This window comes from Lissotriton helveticus, chromosome 1_1 (assembly GCF_964261635.1).
Source record: "Lissotriton helveticus chromosome 1_1, aLisHel1.1, whole genome shotgun sequence".
NCBI classification, from domain to species: Eukaryota; Metazoa; Chordata; class Amphibia; order Caudata; family Salamandridae; genus Lissotriton; species Lissotriton helveticus.
The window spans coordinates 412,700,760-412,724,744 of record NC_136057.1 but is presented as its reverse complement, the minus strand read 5'-3'; the positions used below and the strand labels follow the sequence as shown (position 1 = coordinate 412,724,744).

The 23,985-nt window shown below is 45.7% G+C and overlaps 1 protein-coding gene across 1 annotated transcript in view; it reads left to right on the top strand.

The window, feature by feature from the left end:
- OVCH1 (ovochymase 1) overlaps positions 1-23,985 on the top strand; it is a 1,371,455-nt gene that overhangs the window by 899,799 nt on the left and 447,671 nt on the right. Inside the window, exon 21 of the mRNA XM_078673763.1 lies at positions 8,107-8,205. Coding sequence (XP_078529889.1) covers positions 8,107-8,205 — 99 coding nt within the window. The remainder of the gene's footprint in view (positions 1-8,106; positions 8,206-23,985) is intronic.

The following is a 23,985-nucleotide window of genomic DNA, read 5'->3' as shown; positions in this document are numbered from 1 at the left end:
TTAGTGCCTTGTTTAGCTAACATTATCTTATATACAATATCTTCATCAGGGGTTTGGAGAGCAACACCATCCGGTGTGCAATAAATTATGCAATTCATTTTGCACACAAGATCTTTTCCTAATAACTTCACTGGACTTGAATCGGACTACAAATCGATGCATGTCTTTAAAATTTCCAATGTGCACTTCCATAGGTTCTGTAATTGGGGTGCTAATCTTTTGATTTGAAACTCACTATTTAGATCGCTTCTCCCGAGAGGGGTAGGTTTGGGATGTCTGCAGTTCCCACAGTAGAACGAGTAGCACCAGAATCCAACAGAAAAGTGATATCATTACATCCACTTTCCCATCAATATATGGACCTGACTGATCTACTGGCAAGGATGCGCCAAGTACGCACTCCTCTTCCTCCCCTCTCAGGCACCGTCGGCGCTCAATTTCACTTTCACTGTTATTCTGTAAAAGATATTGTGAAATCACACAATTTTTCTTAACACTTCCTCCTTGAAATCTGAAGTCTGCGCTGTACTTTGGATGGTTCACAAAATTTGGAGTTGGTGCAGGTGGCAACTGACAGTGCTGATTAACTACCTGCTGTGGCTGATTCATAAGCACCTCATTCTGCATCTGGATTTTTTAAATTTTGGTTTGGCCCATTATTATTCTGAATATTCTTATACTCGTTCTTCCAATGCATTCCGACCATGACACAAACTTCTTCTTTGCATCCTCTCTATTCATTCGTCCTCTTGATTTACCACTATTCACCGCATAATCATTCTGATTCTGTTCTTTCATCTGACCATCATCCTGACTATTTAATTTAACTTCCTGTTCTGCCAATTTCACTACTTGCGCCCACATAATTTTCTCTTAACTTTTTGTGTCTCGCCTCAATATCATTCCCACAATATTTTGCGTATTTTAGAATGTCATCAATGGGCTTCCCCTGCCAACACGTGCTGTTGAATCATCTGACTCATCTCTGGTTTCAAACCGTACACAAACCGATACACAAAATGTCCCATATCCTTATCTTCAATGTTCTCAAAGCCACTATACTGTTTAAACACCTGTAGCAGTCGCTCATAATACGCATGACAGATTCATTCGGCTCTTGGGTTGTTCTATCTTTACCCAATCTGATTCTTTTAGGAGGGATTTTCCCTTTCAGGAAAGTAATTATTTGGTGATATTTCTTCATCACATCATCTGAAGGTGCTCCTGTTTCCGCGTCTCTAGGATATTCTTCACTCTGCCAATCAACTGTAATCTTACATTCTGTCCATAAATCAGCTGGTACCACTATATCAAACAGACCATCCAAGTCTTTCAACAGAATCTTTGAAACTTTCACAAACCTATCAACCTGTTTGTACCATTGAACTGGTTTCTCTCTCAGTTTAGGGAATCATTTGTAAATGACATATTATTCTGTCAACTCCATGGAATATGAACATATCCACCACCAGGTACCTCGCTCATAGGACACGATCTTTCTATTTTTCCTGATTCTTTTAACAGATATGCTGTAGACCCTTCTTTCGCCTGTGCTTCCTCCTTGTCCACCTTGATCCTCAATTGTCAATGTCTCCCCATTTTTGCTAAATATTCATTGACTCCTTTACCTGTAACTTCTTTCCCGACACATTCATGTTTTCTAAATATTTGTCAGTAAATTCCACTCGATATGGTTTCTGTAGTACTTTTGATCTCCCCATCTCTATACCCATCTCAGAGGCTGGTTCTGTCAATTTCTCATTAAATAATTTCGCATTTCTGGTTATAATCCTACATATAAACAACTCTACCTCATTGTAAGTGTTTAATCTTTCTATTCCCACATTCCCAGCTATCATCTCTTCCAATTCAACTTTCAGTTTATTAATATCTAAAATCTTTGGGGGGTGAGCTTTGTTTTTCTATTCCCTGTGCCCATCTTTCCAGATCTTCTGGAGTTACCGCTGTCAAACTTCTTGCTCCTGAGGATACCACTGACCTTCCTTCTTTTGAACTACTGGGTGTAACTCTTTTTGGGGTTTCGCTTCCAGATTCTCTTATTGGTAGATCCATTAATGAAATTACTGAATTGCATTCACTTGCTTGATCATCAGTTATTGTAATTTCTTTTCTGGGATTACTCAAAGAAGTCATTACAGCTTGTGGTTTTGGGCAATTTATTTTGTCTCCATACAATGGAACAGGACCTATAGTTACTGGTATTGTCAATGCTTCAGGGTTCAAAGGTAATTGGCCTATCTTCTGTATTAATTACTTTCTATTTGTATTTAATGCTTCTTTTTCCTTATCTTGGAGTACCTTATTAACTGATGGATCATGTAAGATTTGTGGAATCAAGGGTGTTCCTAATACTGGTGCACTTGAGGTGTCTCTACTTGGTCCTCCTTAATACGGTGGAGGGTTTTTAGTTAAAATGTCCTCTAACAACTTATCTAATTCACCATATCCTATCACATCAATTTTTTTTTAATTTTCTTTACACTTACTCCCTGACTGTTCCTCAGCCATTGACACTGAGTATAAACCTTCTGATACCATTGCTTTTCTCTATTGCTTCATCTGACCCTCATGAAACTCATGCAAATACCTAGGAAATTGACCCATATATCTTCCACTCAGGTTTTTCTCTCGTTCATAAGATTCTGTCTCCCATTCTTCTAATGCCTCATACTGCGTTAACCTAGGTCTTGGATCTAAATCATTTATCTGCATCCTCAAATTCTGAAGCATTCTCCCATTAAACGTACCATGTTCAAGAAAAGCTAAAACACCATCACTCTTTGTGTATTCTCCATCCAGACACATGTATGATATCCTCTCTCCATCATAAATGAAGCAGGCGTTTTAGGTGGCGGAATTCCCTCTCTAGTCAACACAGTCTTATCTTTCTTAAAGAAATTCTTAATTTTCTTTATAAATGACATTTTCCTCTTTTCTCCATACATTCTGGACACTCAATACATAAGACAATAATCCGCAAATCCTCAAGCGCTTCTGTCAGGGCAACTCACACTAAAAGGCAAATGAGAATCAATCATCCAAATTTCCATGAACCAATCCAAAAACAGCTTTCATTTAATCACCCAATCAGTTTGCGGCTCACGCTCATGATCTGACGAATGCCAGCGCTGCATTTTCGATGTCGTCAGTTCAGCTCCTTACTACTGACCCCTCCTTTACAATTCACTTCAGTCACACGCCCGCTGTTCCAACCTATCCCAGCACGGCTCTCTGTGACGACAGTGCAACTCCGGCAACTGACCCTCCCTTCACTAGTTAATACGAAACATATTTGCTACTCTACCAGTTCAGCTAAACAAAAGATAGTTTTAACTTATTCTGGAGTCTCAGAATAGCTCCTCTTCTACTGCGAGTAAAACCCTCTGTTTTACCCTTCATTCAAGCTCAAGAGAACCTGTTACTCCTTCAGTGTTACTCTTTCTAGGTGATGAAAGACCAAAGTTTCACCAGCGAACCTTTTTTGCTTTCACTCACACAACTTTTTTACGAAACAATCCCTAATTTAACACTACCAGCCCTGCGTAGCTTCTCAGTGCTATTCCAATAGACGAGTAACCTCATTGCAGTATGGATTCTATCACCACCCGCTATTCATTTCCCCCGGGGAGTTTTTCCAAACATAAAACGAGACATTAACTTTTTTTAAACATAAATCAATAATTAATAGGCAACACTTATCACCAAATTAGTCCATAATAACCATAGCTCTGCTACCAGAAAAGCGATCCAGTGGCTCACCAGCAATAGATATTCCAATATCATATACTCAGTGTACTCACCTGGGCCCATAAACACACCTACACACACAAAACCTGGTAAAACCCGCTGGAGTCAAAGTTTGATTTGCTACCATATTAAGATTGGTCACCTCCTATTCTCAACTAATCGTTCACTGATCAAAAAGTTCTTTCCTCTGGTCAATGGACCATTAGTTGTACTAGTTGATGGTGAAATTACATAAAATAATCATCTTACATTTATGAAATGGCCACAGACTCAAGAAATATTTTAAATCTTTATCCAAGTGTATTTCATGTGAACCACTTACAAAGTACAGCAACGTCTCCGTCACTCAATGAAAGGAAGATTCAATTAATCAATCATCAAACACATACTCTAAATCTGGCATTGACTTATGCTCAGAAAGGAGAGGATAGAGAGAAAATAACATCTGCACATTCACAGAAATAATAATTACCTAGGATGGTGTGAAAATTAACCTCCTGGCCACGGAGCCGATGTGGTTCCCCAAGGAAAGATCAGGACAGGATAGATGACCTCTCTAAGACCGACGCTTGCGTAGCACCCCTCTCTGACACACTCTTCCTCCTCGAGATTATTACACGATCTTCTAAATCAATTAATTTTAGGATAAATGATTCTTCATTCAATTCTTCATCAGCATCTCTTGTCACTCTGACAGCCATCTGCAGCATATAGCAAATCTCCGTCTGACTAACAAACTAAGACTACCTCAATGATACGCTTTGATATTCATGTACCACCCATTAATGTTTCAATATCGTAAAAATACTTACTCAGATTGGACAGGCTGGGGGGGGGGGGGAATCATCACACTATACTTAAGTGTCTTCTTAGTCTATCAACCCATTGTTCATAAATGCAACCCCTTAATTTATATTCAAAATGTTTATTCCCACCGGTATTCACGTCTTATAATAATAATACGGACACTTGTAAAGAGCAACAGCAACCTCAAACAGAGGTGTCCTGGCGCTGAAGAGCTCAGTAGTGCAGCAGCAGAAGGAAAAAGAAACCCGGTCTAAGGGCCCTAGTCACCGCAAAGCGCCAGGTTTTAACCGTTTTCCTAAAGAGGGTCTCAGTTTCTATGGAACGGAAGTTATTTGTCAAAGAATTCCACAGTTTTGTTGCTCCAAGTGTAAAGGATGTGCCCCCATGTGTGCTTTCTTGAAGCGGGGAATACACAGTAAAATTGTGAGTTGGACCGGGATCTAGCCTGCTTATATCCACGTAATCTTTGTTTTAGATAGTTTGGGCATGTTCCATGCATAGCTCGAAATGCCAGTGTCAAGGCCTTGAATTTAATTCTTCTGGCTATTGGGAGCCAGTGCAGTGCTTTTAAATGCGGAGAGACATGTTCGCCAAAAGGAACTTGCCGAATCAGCCTCGCAGCTGCATTTTGCACCATCTGCAGGCGCTTGGTCAAATACTTCGGTTGGCCCAGATAGAGGCCAATAGCATAGTCGAGCCTAGATGTCACTAAGGCATGTACTATGCTTTTCCGGCATTCCTCTGGCAACAAAGGCAGGAATTTCTTTAAATTCCTCAATTTGCAGAAGCAGGTAGCTGTCACCTGACGTATCTGTGCCGAGAATGACAGGTCAGCCTCCGACTTCACTCCTAGATTTTTTATACAATCTGCTGGGGAAGGGAGAGGGCCCATTTCTGTAGGCCACCAAAGGCCTGGAGCGGGGGTGGCTCTTTACCAAAGAAAAGCACCTCAGTCTTACCCGCATTCAGCTTAAGTTTGTTGCAGTTCATTCATAGCGCAAAGTCTATTATTAGAAACAAATGTTTATTTTTCCATGTATGTCTATTCATCCAGAAGTCTTTGATGCATTCCCATGGTATGTTATGTAACTTTTGTGGCCTTGGATGGCGTTCAAGCATATTGTCACTCTTTCCAGCTCAATCTCACCAGGCATGAGCGGAGCTCGTATGACTGACAGACTCTGGACTCCTACGAGAGGCCCAAATGTGCACTAATACGAAAGTCGAGGAAGAAAAATGTTATTTTCAAAAATAAATGGTTTCACTGTATACCACCTATCTCTTCTTTAGTCCCCTTCAATTGTTAATGCTTTCTCCGCATTAGTAAAAATAGCATGGTTTAGTTTCAGCAAAGCAGATACCAAGCATGTGAGTTTTCAAGCCGCCATCTTAAGAGCATCTGCTCTTGCGCAAGAATTTCCATCCAAGCGACAGCTCGTCATACTACGTAGATGCAGTTGATGCATGCGCAGTAAAGATTTTCCGTTACCAGCCATTTTAGAATTTCGCTTGCGTTACTTATTTAGTAAACACATAAGCAAGCTTCTCTGTCTCTTATGTTTAATGTGGTGCATAATAGTTTTACACAATACGTAGTAAATACAATGTTAGAAGTTAAATGAGAGGATTGCTTCCAAGCAAGTCTCTTTTCTAAGAGTCCTTGCACCATCAGTATCATGTCTGGGAGGGACGCTACCCTTGTCTGCCCTGGAATCAGTTTTTGTATTGTTAAAAGCATTTGCCAAAAGACCCTCTATCCGGTCCAATCGCTCCATCAGTGGTTTAATTTTCTCCAAAAGAATACTACTGAATTTCACCCATAGTGTCCAATGGTACATGGTCTGGCATATTATCATGTCTGCCTTGCAGAAGACTGTCTGTGTTCATGCATGCAATGAACGGCAGTCAAAGAAGTCTAAGTGACTTTGACAATTCAAAAGGACCTCGTTTTTTTTTCTTGCACGAATATATAATTGATTGTACTAAAATACTTAGTTCTACCTAACGTGCAAATCTAGAGGAGGAATTGTAATACACTTATTATCTAGTAATCCTTTTAGCGTGCTTTCCATCTTTAAACCGTGCGTTTTGGACTTTCTGCCACAACCAAATTAACCTAGCATGCTATTTTCTTGCATGCATATTTTACATTTAGGACCTCTTGCATTTTTCCTTTCCTATATAACACACTATTCAGTTTGGCCATTGTTCTATTATCCTGAACTATACAGCATTCCCCAACTTCTATGGGAGTTCAAACCTCGGAGAACTATAAAACCATTGTTTTATTTCCCATTATTATTAGTATTGAATACGTTGTGCTATTTAAAAATACCAAATTTCTAAATATACTAGAGAAAATATGTGCAAAAATGTTACTTCACTTCAAACAAATATTTGAGTTGGTCCGATGGTTAAAGAACATTACAATATTATTATATTAGTTGTGGAAGTGGCCAGCAGGGTGAAAGTGCATTTCCCTTACCGGAAGTTCTCAATGGCTCCATAGCCCATGAAAGACAAGCTCCCTCCTATGTGCTTTCTGTGGAACTCTTGACCACTGATGCTGGCAATTTCCCTGATGACCATGGCTGAGAGTTCACCCCCTGGCGGCTCCTCCACTAGGGCGTAGGAGCGTTGCCCCACTGCTTTCCCACAGTGCGAGAAGCAGAAACATAAAATGGTAATAACTACCATTTTATGTTTCTGTTTCTCGCACTGTGAGAAAGCAGAACAAAAGTGTTTGGTTGCGGGTTCTGCTCCATGAGCAGGGGAGGAGGTGTGCCCACTCTGCCCTTTCTCCATGCAGCCTTCATGGAGGAAATGGCCTCCCCGTAAGCCCCTGGCTGGGCAGCATCCCCACTAATCACAACGCTGCCATTGCAGCATAGTGGTTGGCCTAGGGGAGGTAGGCTGCCTGCTTCCTGCCAGAGGCAAGAGAGCAGGAGCATGCACTGAGCAGGACTGGATCTGAGAAAACGCAGGACACGGCCAGCAGACAGGTACGTTTTTTTCATTTTTTACTCCCGAGTTGGCTTCTGTTTTTTGGTTAAATTGCTGCTTCTATGTTCCGTAAAAGTACACAAACAAAACCCATGAGCGCCCCACTGGCTGACACCGCCATTTAAAGCTGCTGCAGCTGGAGGGAGGTCCGGAACAGCTTTCAGTGCCGTTCTATACATACTGATAGCATGTTGGTGCCAGGTCCCCCAGAGCAGCATGCATGCTATATTCAGTTCACTAGTATTTCCACTCGCATTCCCTAAAGGTTCGCAATCAAAAACAGACGCCGTCGCCTGTCAGTGTGCTAGTCAATCAGTGGAACAAACAGCAAAAATAAATGTACTCCATAAACCGCATTATTCTTGCAGAATTTTTAATTACCCGATATGCATTTCTGTTATGAAGAGGACATGGTGAGAAGCTTCGTGTATACCTGTGTGGCATGAAGAAACTAATTCCTGTGGGTTTTACACCAATATCTAGACAGCATATTTAACCTTGCCTTGTTGACCTTTGTGTTACCTGCAGGTGCTGACCAGGGCTCTTCTACAACTGGTGAGCACCGCCCTGGCGTGCCCAGCCAAGAGCACCAATCACATATCCCGTCACATGCTCCCAATGACCAAGGTAATTCCTCTTTTTACAGCTACTTAACTCACATTTATTTCTTTAACACGTGGCCGAGCTCAAGAGGAATGTATTCTTCAAATTATTCTTCAAACGACTTGTGCTTTATGTTGACAGTTCTACTTTCTCTTAACATACTATTAACAGGTAAAACAAATGAAATTTCAGAAATATCAACATTGTATCTGTTAAGAACTCTTAAATCAGAATGGGTTTAACAATCAATTATACTGTGATCCTCTATAACATGGTACAACATGAAGTGGAAGATCTGGACACTGAATGGTTTATTCATCCAAAACATCAGTCCTCAAACCACTAGAGGCACCAGGAAATGACGGCTGGCAAGCAAGTGCCCTTGCACATGGAGCTTCCATCTCTGGGTTTAAGGCTGATTGGACCTGAAACTGCTGTGTTTGTGTCTGAGAGGTTTGCTTCATTCTGCTGGATAGTGGGACGTCTGTTGCTTTATTTCAGAGAGGCTGAAACTGGAATTAATACTCTGAGTAGAGCGTTCGGAGGTGGTCAGCCAATCAGAATGCTCCCTTTGCTGCCTAAATTTAATATAGTACAAAAAGTGCATTGTGTGGCTGACCCACTCCCAGTGTCCTCAATGAGGGCAAATGGGGAGCACTGCGGAAGCATAGCAGCCCTTCACCTAAATCTTTAAGTGATACAAACTGCTCAAGCCTCACTGGAGTGGGCTCCAGCCTCCAGCACTTGGTCTGTTTTTCGAATGGAGCCGATTACAGGCTTTGCTCCTCACATCACTTTTGGTGAAGGAAAGCCCAATCAGCCAAAGAAAAATACAAAGTGTCTTTTAAAAAGAGGCATGATCTCTATCTTTTGTAGCTTTGTCAGTGGGGTTGGAGATTGCACAGTTGTAGGCAAGTACGATTTTCTTCTATGGTTATCCCCACTTTTGCCTTGTGCTAAGCTGTTATTGACTAGTCTGACTGGGATCCTGCTAATCCGCACCCCAGTCTATCTACATTCTCCCTAAATTTTTATGTTCAGTACTTGGGTACATCCCAGATCGGATACTGGGGTACCCTTATAAGTCCCTAGTATATGATACTAAGTTACCCAGGGCATTGATACCCCAGAGCTCCCCCATTGACTGAATCATGCATTATGCCACCCTTGGGAGACACGCCTACAGAGTCCATTCTCCTGGGTTGTTGGTGAGGCAGCCATATACCATATAGAGGGGCACCCCGGAATTATACGATGGCCATCTCGAAATTGCTGCAACGAATCCGATCATGTTTGGTATCAAACATGTTGAAATCCTACCTCCACACCGTAAATGGTGTGGACGTATGATTCCAAGCACTGGAAGAGCCCTCTTTTAGGCTCTGTGTTCCCAGTGCCAACCTTCTAGACCCTGACTGCACAAAATGGTTGCTGCCAACCAGAGACACATTTCTGCCCTCCTTCTGCTGAGCCATGCTCTGGCAGGGGAAGGCAGAACAATAGGCATCCTGTCACAGGGAGATGTGTCCACCTCCCTGACAGGATTTAGTGTACTGGGACCGGGTGGGTGCTCTTGCCACCGCCACTAAGTCTGCATGAGGGGCACATTTGGTGCCCCCGTTCATTGTCCAGTTCAAACCAGTTCTGGGGGGCGTTGGCTCCTGCTCTGGCGTAAAATTGGACAAAGGACATGGGAGTAACCTCCCCCCTGTCCAGACCCTCACCTGGGAGGGCCCCCTGAATCGCCCCAACCCATTCCTAGGGTACTTAAGGGCATACCTGTGGGTGGGTCCTGAACTTTGTTATGGGAGAAGATTCAGATCAGACACCACTTGTACCGTTTGGGCACTCTGGACTTAGTTTGGGCTCGACTTCGTCTCCCTTGTAGTCTGCTGCATAGTCTGTTATTGTTAATTGTGATTTATAGAGCACTTAATTCCAGCAGGTTTCTAAGCGCTATGAGAGGAAAGCTACAGTGCCCCCAGGTGGGTATGGCCTCTAACTAAATGGAATTAAGCCCAGGCTTCCAAGAAGAGGAGGCTTTTCAAATCCTTCCTAAATGGTAGGACGGTAGGACGGCCTTCTCAGAATGAAGATGGAATGGCAGCCTGTTCCATAGTTGTGGAATACAGACGGAGAAGGCCGGCCCTCCTTTTTTCGTGAGGTTAAACCGTGAGCAAGATAAATGGTTGAATTTGAATTTATTAAATTTATGAAGCGCACGTTCACTCTGCAGTTTCTTGGCGCTGTGGGGGAAAGGCGAATGAATATCACAGGGACTAAGGGTTAAAAGCCTGCTGGAACAAAAACGTTTTCAGAGCCCTACGAAACTCCAAGTAGGAGAGGGCGTGTCTGACTGAGGACGGGAGTGAATTCCAAAAGGTGGGGGCGAGAACCGCAAATTTCTGGCCTCCCGATCTTTGTTTTTTGAAACGGGGGATGACAAGGAGGGGTTTAGAAGAAGAGCGAAGGTCTCTGGGGGGGGCAGTAATTAGTGATAGCCGAATTATTAAAGGCGGGGGCCGTGCCTGCCCGGGCCTGGAAGGTAAGGCAACCGAGTTTGAACAGAGCCCGTTGTTTAATGGGAAGCCAGTGAAGGGAGAAAAGGAGAGGAGTGGAGTGATGGGACTTGGATAAACCAAAGATCAGGCGGGCAGCCTGATTCTGCACTAACTGAAGCCGCTGGAGTGCGTAGGCAGGAATCCCATTGTAGATGATGTTGCCATAGTCAATTTTGGATAGGACCATGGCCATCAAGATCAGTTTAAGTGCAGGCAAAGAAAAGAAACGGGATGTTTTCCTGATGATACGTAGGGTAAAAAAGCAGGAGGAAACAACTGAACTAATGTGGGAGTGAAGTGTAAGCTGAGAATTGAGTATGATTGCTAGGGTTTTAACAGAATGAGAAGGGTTAGGGGGAGGACCAAGAGAAAGGGGCCAGAAGGAGGGAGACCAAGGGTTGCCGCTGCTCCCAGTCAGGACCAGCTCTGTTTTATCCGGGTTGAGTTTAAGGTGGTTAGTACTCATCCAATCCCGGATAAACAACATGACTGACTGGACGCGGGTGGCACCTAAAGTGGGGGTGGAAAAATTAAAAATGAGTTGGAGGTTATCAGCATAGTTGTAGACTGTGACCTCCATGTGTTGTAGTGCAAAAATAAGAGGAAAAATGTAAAGATTAAACAGAAGGGGAGAAAGAGAAGAACCCTGGGGAACACCACTGTGCGCTTTGCGTGGAGAAGCAGAGAATTCGGCCAAATGAACAGCCTGCGTTCGGTCGGACAGGAAGGAGCCAAGCCAGGCCAGTGTTTGTCCCCCAATGCCCGCCGCCTTGACACGGGACAAAAGAATGGAATGATCCACCGTGTCAAAAGCGGCGGACAAATCCAGGAGGACTAAGGCCTGGGGGGTGTTAATGTCGAGCCCCTCCCTGAGTTGGTCCATGACTGAGATGACCACTTTCTCAGTTGAATGGCGGGAACGGAAGCCCGCTTGGCAAGGTGATAAATAATTAGAAGCCTCAATAAAAGAGCTGAGCGTCTGGGTAACATGAGACTCAGCCACCTTTCCCAGGTACGGGAGAAGGGATATGGGGCGATAGTTTGCTGGGGAGGAAGGGTCCGCCCCGGGCTTTTTTAATATAGGGATGATTTTAGCAGTTTTAAAAAAGATGGGAACAGAACCAAGAGAAAAGGAATCGTTCAGGAGGGTGAGAGCAGGGGAGGGACAATCTGAAAAAATCTGACAAAGAATGCGGGCCGGGCAGATGTCCGCTGGAGACCCGGACCTAACGCGCCTGAGTAAGGGAGAGAGGGAACCCTTGGTTAAAGGAGGAATATCAGTAAGGGATTGAGAATTACATGGAGGCTGAGGATCATTGAAGGTAGGGGAGGGAAAAGAAATGTTGGCTTTAATGCGGGCTATCTTCTCGATAAACTCGTTAAGCGAGTCGCATAAGGCCTGGGAGGGGGGAATCTTGGGCAGAGTTCTTTGCGATGATGCAAGTGCGTGGATGGTGGCAAAAATCTCACGTGGCTGATTTTCTGCGGCTAATATACGACCTTAAAAATATTGTGTCTTGGCTGCTAGGATATTTTTTTTATATTCTGTGAGAACAGCAATATAATGTTGCCTACGAGTAGGGCAGTAAGCCAGTCTCCAAGCTCGTTCGGCCTGACGTAGCTCCAGTTACTTTAGTTTAAGGCTAGGGTTGAACCACTTATTAGCATTATGAGCAAGATTGATGGAAATTCGCCTCAATGGGGCCACTAAGTCGCAAGCTTTTGTCAGCCAGTGGTTCAAGGTGGAAACCTGGGAGGAAGGGGCCAGGCCGGATAGGTCCGGGCAGGTGGAAATCAATGAGTTACTCAGAGATGGAATGTCAGCTCGATTCCAGTTCCTTGCCTGGATATTTTGGATGACAGAAGGTGTTTTGGCAAGTCTCAGGTCTAAGGAGAAGGCGAGCAGAGAGTGATCAGACCAAGGGCAGGGCGAGATGATGGGGGCCGAAGTCGGGATGTTAAGGGTCCAAATTTGATCGAGGGTATGGCCTCGATTGTGGGTGGGATGATGAACATGCTGGGTAAAATTGAGGCTCAGGAGCAGCTGTGTAAACTCTTTAGAGGTGCGGTCCTCCGCTGGGTCATCCGGCCAAAAATTGAAGTCGCCCAGAACAAGGACAGATGCGCAATTGACTACCAAGGTGGCTAAGAGATCTTGAAGGGCAGGGAGAAAACCAGGAGATGACTGAGGAGGTCGATATAACAAAACACAAGTGAGGGGAATCTTAAAGGTGATGGAACGTACTACAAGACAGTCAGCTGGGGGTATCGTGGGCTGGACAAGTGTCCCCGCAGAGTATTTTAAAGAGCGGCTTGGAATTTACTTCACCAGGTGCTCTTTGATGTAACTTGGGGCTTGTCAATGTTGAGCCTTATGGGCGATACAAAGTACTTTGAATTTGATCCTTTGCTTCATAGGGAGCCAATGAAGTTTTTGCAGTAGGGGGCAGCCCTTGTATATCTGGGGAGTTTAAAAATCAACCTGGCTGCGTCATTTATTACTACCTGAAGTTTGCTTCGCAGATTGTTCGGTAGCCCAATGTAAAGCCCATTGCCATAGTCTAGCTGAGACAAGATCATTGCTGTCACCACCGTTCGCATGGTGGAAAAAGAGGATAGGTGACCATTTACTCAATTGCCTTAGAAGGTCCCACACATGTCCCAAAAACGGTGGAAACTTGGTTAGACAGGGAGAGATTAGCATCAATTTTTATACCCAGGATTTTTACCACTGGTGCTGGAAACGGAGTGTTTTCCAGCTCCTGTGGCCAAAATTGATAAGACCATGGGTCATTCTCTGTAGTAATGGCCTGCACCTCAGTTTTATCAGGCTTGACCTTTAGTGAATTGAGTCATCAAACTTACTACGAATCTCAAAATGTCTTGCACCATACAAGAACCTTTCAAGGCCTGTGGGCATCAAAGACACCTGATGGAATTTCCCTTGAAGTGGAGTCACTTCCCTGCATTCGCAGGCACCACAACTAAGTCAACCGGGCTGCTGATCCTGGGCTCCTCCAGACTCTGAAAGGTTCTGCAACACAGGTGGTAGTTTTTCCAAGCTCCTGAGGCCTGCCCTGCCCTATTAACAAGTTTGAAGCCAGTATCCCTCGTGGGGGCTGCAATCACCGAACCCTTAAGCACCGTGTCAACTTGCAGTTGCAAAGGCTTGTTGGCTTCCTTCCACCAAGATCTTTGGGCTCCTAGTAGCCCCAACCTCAAGCACCTCCAGTGACCAGAATCTTCAGCCACACCGCATAGTGTGCACCATGGCCTGCATCTTTTGGGGAGCTGCTAGAGGTCCTCTTGTGACTTCAGTGCCTCTGGCCTGTGGGTCCTGTTGAGTCATCTTTGTTTCCTTTAGGCTCCCCTGATTGCTCAGGCCTGTCCTGACTCTCCTGCTTGTGGTGAGTCCCCTGGACATTGCTGGTCCCGATGTTGCTCCAGCGTTGGATGCATTTGCCAAGGCTTGTTGGTGCTCCTGACTGACACCGACTCCTCAGCAGTTGACATTCTTCATGGGACAGCTCATGCACAGCTCCTGGTCTTCCTCCGCGTCACCTGGTCATTGCAGCTGCAGAGTCAAGGTCATTTTCAACTCTCCTGCAACACTCGACATTGGAAGGCATTCGTCTTCCAAGTCTCAACTAGAATCTACCTTTGGATTCCACCAGACACTTTCTCCTTCAGCAGTGGCACTTTCCTGAAGTCCTCTATTGGGTTTGACTGCAGTTTCCGACACCACTTCACACGTATGTACCCGGCTTCCTTGGTGTAGGTAACGTGGGTACTAGGGTATCCACGGGTGGGGGGTGTCTCTCCAACCTTTTGCCTTCCACGGGGTTTCTCCAGGGTCCCCTGGGAACGGTCCTTAGTCTTCAAAAATCCAACCACGACCTAAACATAGACTTGTACAGAGAACACAGTTGTGCTTCCACACTGCACACGCTCTGTGTCGGGTCCCTAGTCACTCACCTTGGGTGGTCCCTTGGGTCCCCAATACTTCTACGCCCTCTTGACATTGTCTTGACCAGAGTCATGGTTCTTATATCACTTTCTTAGTGTATGGTTTGGTTCCCGCCCTCCCCCTCCGGGGTCCACTGTGTATTCTGTACTATTTACTGTGTTTCTTTGCAAAATATTGTGTGCATTGTGCATATCTGTGGGTAGGAGATATTTGTATGTGTTAGAGAGTATTATATAATAAATACATATTTTTATAAATACCTTGTGTGGTTCTTTTTCACTTAATCTATAATATAAGATTGCATTTTAGTGAAACAAGCTGATGTACACTCCTTATGGACTAAGTCTGAAGGCTGCTCTCACAGCTACCAGTTAAAGAGCTTACTAAGGTTGTCTAAGACCTGTTAAATCACCATTGTTGTCTGGACTGGTTCAGGTTGCCCACTTACATAAGTGGACATCATATACCAGGCCAGTTTCTCACAACAGTGTTAAGGATTTTTCTGATTTTCCCATCAAACCCATTGGATAGCAAAGTTCTATGCAAAAACAAGAGACAAGAGGCTTTTGGCAATACAGGAACAGTTTGGTTAATTAAACATAGTGGACGGGCAAACAGTTACAGGCACGGGGTCTCAGGACTGTCACATTTTACAATCTGTCTGCAGCCTCTTTTTATACAGTTAATCATAGGAAATAAATGTTTCTGGTAATCCTTGTATGGTGAGGAATGTAAGTTGCTGCCTATATTGTCTAGTGGAAAATACAGGTGGGCCTCGACCATGAACACAATGTGTCCAGATGTCCAGCATGGAGAGCGCGTGATCACTGCGTGTGCTGTGTCCTAATACGCTAGATGTTCTTAATTTATGTGGCGTCTGACTTTATGGTGTTGTAGGAGTACACGTACCCCCTCCAGCCAGGCGTGCTTTATTGGGGCCAATCTCCCTTGACATTGTAGTGTTGCTGCACCTATCTGTGTTTTTTTTTCTTTATTTTTCCATTTTTGCAAATAAGGTACCATACATACTCAGCAATCAATATTTATATAATAATCACTACATTTCCCTTTTACATGCAGTCATACATTGAACGCCCACAAGAGCATTTGTGTAGTCAGTGTGAGCAGGGCCGGCTTTAGGGCAGTGCGGCCGGTGCCATGGCACCGGGTTCCAAGCTCTGGTAGGGCCCTTAAAACACACATGGTTTGGATAGTGAGGTGCGTGCCTGCTCGCGCATCTTTCTGTCCTTGAGTTTAGAGGATGTGTGGGAGCGCTCACGCCACTCCTCACACCAGAAGAAAGATTATGACGGCAGTAGCAGTTTGTTATTTAAAAAAGCAAAGGGATTGCTTATTTATTTATTTATTTATTTATGCATTTTTATATAGCGCGGACTTTACCCGAAGGTGTCAGAGCGCTTCACAATAGGAACAGAACTGATACATGAGAACATTACACGTGAGCAAAATACAAAGGCAAACGTTACATTAAATGAAGCAAAAATGACATCGTGCGCCAACAAAATAGAAGAGGTAGCAAACGGTGCCTTACAAAAGTGACAATCGTGAGCCAACAAAATACAAGAGGTAGCAAACGGTGCATTACAAAAGTGACAATCGTGAGCCAACAAAATATAAGAGGTAGCAAACGTTGTATTGCAGGAGGAAAAAGTGACGTGTGCAGGTTACAGAAAGCATACAAAATAAACATAGAGGTATAATACTGCAAAATATGGAGGACACTCCAGCACAAGAACAAACGTTACGTAGGCACTGGTGGCACTTGTGCAGGTATCGAAACAAACAAATGTAAGAGGTAGAAAACAGTGTGTTCCAGGAGAAAGTGACGGGTGCATGTTACACACGAGTCCCAGATACAGGAAGAAGGATAATACTGCAATAAAAGGCAGACTCTCAAACCACAAGAACACACTGGGAAGACACTTCCATAGTCATGTAAAGTAGATTTTTCAGTAGTTGAAGGGCTTCCTTCAGATAAAAGAGAGGGCATGGATTACATTTGGAAATGTCTTTGAAGAAGGAGAACTTTGAGGTCAGTTTTGAAGGCCTGGGAGGAGGTGGTGGTCCGGAGCTGAGGCGGAAGTGAGTTCCAGATTCTCACTGCGCTGCCTGAAAAGGATTGGGCCATCGATCTCTCCTTCTTGAAAGTGGGAGGTTCAAGCAGTAGATTTTCCGCATTTCGTGATGGTCTAGAGCCTCCAGAGAGTTTCAATTTATTCGCCAGGTAGCGTGGAGAGGAGGAGTGCAAGGCTTTATGGGTGATGCAGGCAGTCTTGTAGATAGCTCTAGCCTCGATGGGAAGCCAGCGGAGGGAGGATAACATGGGAGTGATGTGGTCGCTTCTTTTGGCCCCATAAATAAAACGAGCTGCTGAATGTAGATCGTCCTCTTGGTGCGCAGCAGGGCAGGAAAATTCTGTATGAAAGACTGCCAGAGATGTCACAGGCGTGTCATGAGAGCAGGAGGCCCTTGTGGCTGCCCAACTACCATGGAGGCTTTTTTGCTTTGAAAGAAACAATTAGGAGAGCCACAGCTGTTAGCAAAATAACTTTGGAAAGAGTCTGTTCTCGGCAATATGTTCAAGTCTATTCATTTTGCTATCTAAAACTCCGAATATTTTCTCAATATTGTAATAACTCTTAAGGTTATCCATGGCAGCGGAGCAGGCACTGTTTAAGATGTAGTTATTTTTCATCTACTAAAATGTTTGCATTTTACAGATGTGTGTTCTGTAGTTTTTTTCATATACCAAATGACTCTCCTATCACGCATAACATGAATTGAGTCACTGCTGGGTGTCTGGGTGATTTCAGGGTACGACTTGAAGGAGTTACCTGTTCGTCACAGTGCGTGTCAGTGAATCATAAAGGTGTGAAGACTACATGCTCTTCCAATCATTGGCATCTATTCAGAGCAATGTTTACTACCTTGCTGATAGTAATTACTAATTTATTTGAAAGTGGGTGATGGAGGAACACAGTTGAAGAAATTAGGACTGAGCAAAAAGAAAAAGAAAATTCTGTGTTTTTAAATTAGGGAGACAGTGTGTTTTCTTGTGTGATGTGTGTGTACACACACATGCGAGGGTCTGCTGAAGAAATGTAGAAATGAAAGAACAAGGGAACCCTACTCACTATGGAACCAGGGTGTAGACTTTATATAGGAAACAGCGGTTCCAGTTGAGTAATATAATCAATTTGTATGATAACATTAGAGCATAATAGCAATAATAAACAAAGGTTGTATGGGATGTCAGAGAGAAAAGGAGGCTCAAAGCGAATAATTTCGATAATGCAATGATATTTATATTAACAAATCAAGATATATACATTTACAAGAATATTTCAGTGCAAAAAGTATCCCCAGTGTATATATGAAGAACCAAAAGAACAATTGAGTGATTACTGGTGACTGTATTTACAAGGTTTCTGTTCAATTATTGTTTTCACTTCATTGAGAACCATCACACAGCGGATGAGATCAAGTGGCAAGGAATTGACATTGCCAAAATCCCAGAAAGAGGAGGTGACATTGCTCAAATCCTCCAACGGCGTGAATGCCATTGGATCGACAAAATTGACTCCTTCAATCAAGGCCTTAATTCTACTGAGGAATGGCGTGGCTTCGTCGCCACCCTCGCGCATTAATATTGACACCCTGCCTGCCTTGTGACCACACACTTGGTCTAAGATTACAGATCCTTGCCGCTACCAGACATCGCATGACTACCCACACATTACAATACCCTCCACTGCCCAATTTTGACGATTGGAATTGAAATGCCACGGTCACAATATATGTGAGACAGCCAAACTCATTCCTATAAGCTATAACTGTATCCATGTTACCCATGTGATCTATAACCATTATATTACATACAGCATATAGCTGCCGCCTCATTAACGTAATATTGTTGGTAACTGTGATTCACATTGTCTTCACCTATTTCTTGTATGTACATGTTCACTGTATCTATGCCCATGCCTTACATGAAGCATCGTCGCTACGTGAGACTCCTATTTAGCTGCTGCCTAAATCATGCAATACAGTCGGTATTTGTGAATTGTAATATGGTCGGTAATTGTGAATTGTAATGCCGTCTCATTTGCACATGTACACTGTAGTTATGCCCAAGCCTCATCATACAGTGCATTGGCTCCATTCCCTTATGTGTCACCTAGCGGCAGTCCAAAGGTCACAACTGGTAGCTCTCCCCTATATACGCGGTCTATGCAACTCGTCATACACACAGTTATGACCCACAGCAGCTCATTCCATCTGCAATCGTATCATGCCCCCGCGCTCACATCAATCTCTCACAGATCCTTTTTACCCTGCGCACGCTTAACCGTTTATACGGTTCTTCCATGAGGACGCCGACTAATGCGGTTATTTTTGCCGGAGCAGACAGATTCACTCGGACTGCTCGTTTGCCATCGAAGTGATTACATGCGGTAAGCCACACACCCAGTGACCTCTCCTCGACATCCTCCTCGGCCCTTCATTGTAGCCAGAAGACTCTAACTTGCTGTCCCTTTCATACAGGTATTACCCTCGGTAACGATCGCCCCATTTTGGGCCAAATCAAGCCTTCTGGATTCATTCCTACCTTTGAGACATCGCGCTCCATCCCTAAGCGCCCCCACCTTGACTACATTCATTGGCCAGTCACTTGTACCAGTGGTAAGTTACCCTGACAGTGACTACCGACATCACTTGTCTGCACTGTTATGAACCTTCCTCATTTGTTTATATTTATTTTTAATTTCCATTTTCAGGTTTCTTTTCCCCAATTATTCACTGTCCAGAACCCGGCTGGGTTCACTGTGAGTACCTTTACTTCACCTTCACGCACAGGGTTGACCTTCACTGTATATAGCAGGTACATATCGCCCCACCCTAAGGAGCTGTCTACTTTAGTCACATGGGTGTTACCATAGGTCTAGTCCTAACCTTATCTTTATCTTATCCTTCAGATGTCCCCGTACCATTGGTCCTGATGAGACCCTCTATTCACCACAGGGTCGAAACGCCGTCGACGATAAAAAGGAAACCGAACCTTGCAAACCGCACTTATGATTGTGTAAAGTGTCTGTATATCTCTTTTGTACATATTCAGAACGGTCGCTTTCCTTGAAAACAATAAATGCACAGAAACCTTGTGAATACAGTCACCAGCAATCACTCAATTATTCTTTTGATTCTTCATATATACAGTGGGGACACTTTTTGCACTGAAATATCCTTGTAAATGTATATATCTTGATTTGTTAATGTAAATATAATTGCATTATCAAAATTCTTCGCTGTGAGCCTCCTTTTCTCCCTTTGACATCCCATACAGCCCTTGTTTATTATTGCTATTATGCTCTAATGTTACCATACAAATTGATTATATTACTCAACTGGAACCGCTGTTTCCTATATGAAGAAATGTAGAAGCTCTGAGTAAAAAGCCTGATGGAGATTAGAGAGAGAATTTCAGAAAGATGCGGGAAATAAGATGTCTAAGCCTAAGCAGAATGAGAGAATGCAGAGGAAAATGGTACAGAAGGAAGAATTGGAGTAAATGATTAAGTTCAAAGCTACTTCTACAACAGAACTTAGAAATGTTTAGTTCCGTCTCACATTTTGAGAATTGATGCATTTTCAATTCAAATTATTCACATGGGGTTATTTATTTGACTGGATCGATCAAGGGCCCACATTGACACCCTGGCAACCATGATCACTGTCTTCTGTGGGGCCTGCACTTTGCTGCCAAACACCACCCCCTCCTCCCCCCCGTTCACCGGACTGCCGCGGAGCTGCCGTGGCGCCGGGAGGGGAGCCGGGGTTATCCTGCCAGAGTGCCACCGGGACCATGACTTTAAGGGGGTGGACGGACCCCTAGAGGTGAGTGCCCCTCCCCCCGGGGGACAACAGAAGCGCTCCTGCCTTGGGATCGAATGTCCGGGTCAGGTGACACTGGGAATCGGTCCTGGCCACGGACACTATCACTGATTCCTGGCGTCCTTTTGGCCCTCTGCCCGTGGCAGGGGAGCCGCTGCGGCTCTTCGGACGTAACGAACTACCTTGTTTAACTCAAGTGCTGTATTTAGTCATCCCCCCATTGACCTTACGGATTGATTGAGCTCGATAGAGCGTTTGGGCGGCGACTTGTTTTTGTTGTTGCCCTTTTGGTATTATGTTCATGTTATGCCTTCTGAGACTAGTGTTGGTACTGTCCTGCTATTGCGTGCATCCTTGGGTTCCGGGGCGGGGCTGTGGGGTGAAACTGCTCATTATTTGCTGCTGCTGCGTGGGTGCGGGTGGGGCGGGTGGGGGCCTGGGGGGGGGGGGGGGATGGGTGCTTGACCGTGATCAGCACTGTGATGGCTACGTTTAAATTTTGTACCTGGAATGTCCGGGGCATGCGCACACCTTCACGCAGATACCAGGTATATTCCTACCTTAAAAGGCACCAGATTCAGATTGCACTGCTCCAAGAGACACACCTAGTTGCCACTGAGGTAGCCACACTTCGCCGTAAGTGGAGGGGTCAGATATTTGCCACAACCTTCTCGGCATTTGCGAGAGGGACCTTGATCTGGGTCCGGCTGGGGTTCCATTTGCACTAACACACAGCAATATTGACACTGAGGGACGCTACGTCTTCATACAGGGCAGACTTGACGGGCAGCAGGTAGTCATAGCCTCCATCTACGCTCCTAATGTGGAACAGGGAACATTTTTCACACGACTGTCGGCAACGATGGCGTCATGGCCGGGCGTACCCTTGATGATGGGCGGGGATTACAACTGCGTGCTAGATGCTTCCCTTGATCGCTCGTCCCTCCCGGTAGCGTTCGCCCCGGTACAGGCGACATCCGGGGCCCTCCTTGACTGGGCGACGCAATGGAACTTACAGGACGCATGGCGCGTCAGGAACCCCACCGCCCGGGTATACTCCTACTACTCGGGAGCCCATTCCCTACATGTCAGGTTGGACAGATTCATGCTGTCCCGTGACCTGCTCCCCTCTGTGTCTGGCACTGACTACCTGGGCCGGACACATTCAGACCATAACCCGCACACGCTGGTATATGGATGGAAGCGCCCACGCCCCCCCGTACCAACGTGGCGCCTACAACCGGATCTCCTACTTGACACTCCATTCCGAGAGGAAATCTCCGGGAGGATCTTACAGTACTTCGAGGACAATACTGACTCGACCTCCTCCCCGAGAACCGAGTGGGACGCCTTTAAAGCGGTGACCCGGGGTAGCTGCCTCGGTGTCCAAGCAAGCTTGCGTAGGCAAGTGGAGAAAGATCTGCTGCAGGCGGAAGAGGCTCTGTTGGATAAAGAACGGGAAACAGCGGGGGGAGATGATGCCCAACTCATCTCGGCCAGAGCGGACCACGCTGCCTTGCTGGAGCGCCTAAAGAATATCAACTTCACTGCACATTCCGCACGCACCCACAATACAGGCAACAAACCTGGCAGGCTACTGTCATGGTTGGTACGACAGGACACGCACTCTGCATCGATCCTATCCATCCGTACACCCCAGGGTGTTGAAGTCTATACCCAGCAACAGATCCATGAAGCGTTCACGTCGCATTACAAATCCCTGTACAGCTCGCGGCTACGGGCCACGGTGGTGGAGATCACAGACTATCTGGTGTCTTTACAGCTCCCGACTGCTACCGCTGCCCAACAGGCCGAACTAGGAGCCGCGCTTACTGGTGAGGAGTTACGTGAGGTGATTTTCTCCCTCTCCAATTGCAAAGCGCCGGGCCCTGACGGGCTCCCGGCGGAGTTTTACAAGGCCTACTCCCTGGTATTAATACCGGAACTGCTGAAAATGTATGGGGCAGCACTGGAAGACGCTGAACTCCCGGCGTCCCTGAACGAGGCTAACGTGGTCTCCCTGCTGAAACCGGGTAGAGAAGCGAGCGACCTCGGCTCCTATAGGCCGTTAGCGCTCCTCAATACCGATTACAAAATTCTTGCAGTGGCCCTGGCCCGGAGACTAGCGCCACTGGTCCCCACTCTGGTACACTCTGATCAGAATGGCTTCGTGCCCACACGGAGCACGTCCTACAATTTACGCCGTTTTTTCAGAATCCAACGTTATGCGACCCTAGCCTGGCCACGCTCGGGGTGCATCGTACTTGATTTGGAAAAGGCGTTCGACTCGGTGGAGTGGCCATACCTCCTCCGAGTCCTCGAGAAATACGAACTGGGGGACGCTTACGTACAGATGGTGGGACTCCTCTACCAGGCCCCAGAGGTCCGGGTCCGGACTGGACGGTTGTTCTCGGACAGGATCCGCATCGGGAGAGGTACCAGGCAGGGCTGCCCCCTCTCCCCTATATTATTCGCCTTAGCGATGGAGCCGCTGGCCGAGATGCTCCGCAACTCCGGAGACGCCTGGGGCATACCGCTGGCGGATGGCACCCACTCGGTGTCTCTATATGCCGACGATTTGTTGCTATATGTCAGAGATCTCACGCAAATACCAGCCGCGATCACGGACATATTTCGGATATTTGGCGACATGTCGGGGCTCCGTGTCAACTGGGCCAAATCAGGGACCTATGCGTTCGGTAGCGAGATGCCGCAGTGTGATGTACGCATGATGGGGGAGACGCTCCGATGGCACCCGACGGTATTTCGCTACCTTGGGATATTCATATATCGAGACCCCGTAGACCTCCTAGAGGGGAATCTAATAAGAGCCATTTCCTCGCTTACGGCCCAGGTCACATTCTGGAATTCCCTCCCGCTCAATGTGCCCGCCAGAGTGGCGCTGACCAAGATGATAATGCTTCCCCGGCTTCTCTATTACTACACCAATCTGCCAGTGTATGTGCCGACGCGCATCTTTAGAGAACTGGACTCCCTCACCAGACGCCTCATCTGGAATAAGGGGAGGCCCCGGGTAGCACTAAAGACTCTGTTTGCACCCATGGACGCTGGAGGCCTAGCGGTTCCCAATCAGGAACTCTATTACTTGGCAGCACAGCTGCAGTGGGTTGCCTACTGGCTGAGCGGTAAGAACTTAGTGGACACAGCCACGGCTGATACCATCCTATCTCCCGTACAGGCGCTCGCCCTCTTCCACCCGTTGGCGCGGGGCCGCCCCCCCACGCAGGTCCTTGTAGCAGTGGCGAAGCGGTTCCTCGTGCGGAGCCTCCGGCTCACCAAACACATGGTGCCCTATGCCCCGAACCTGCCTCTACTGGGGACACCCCTGGGTGCAGGCACGCT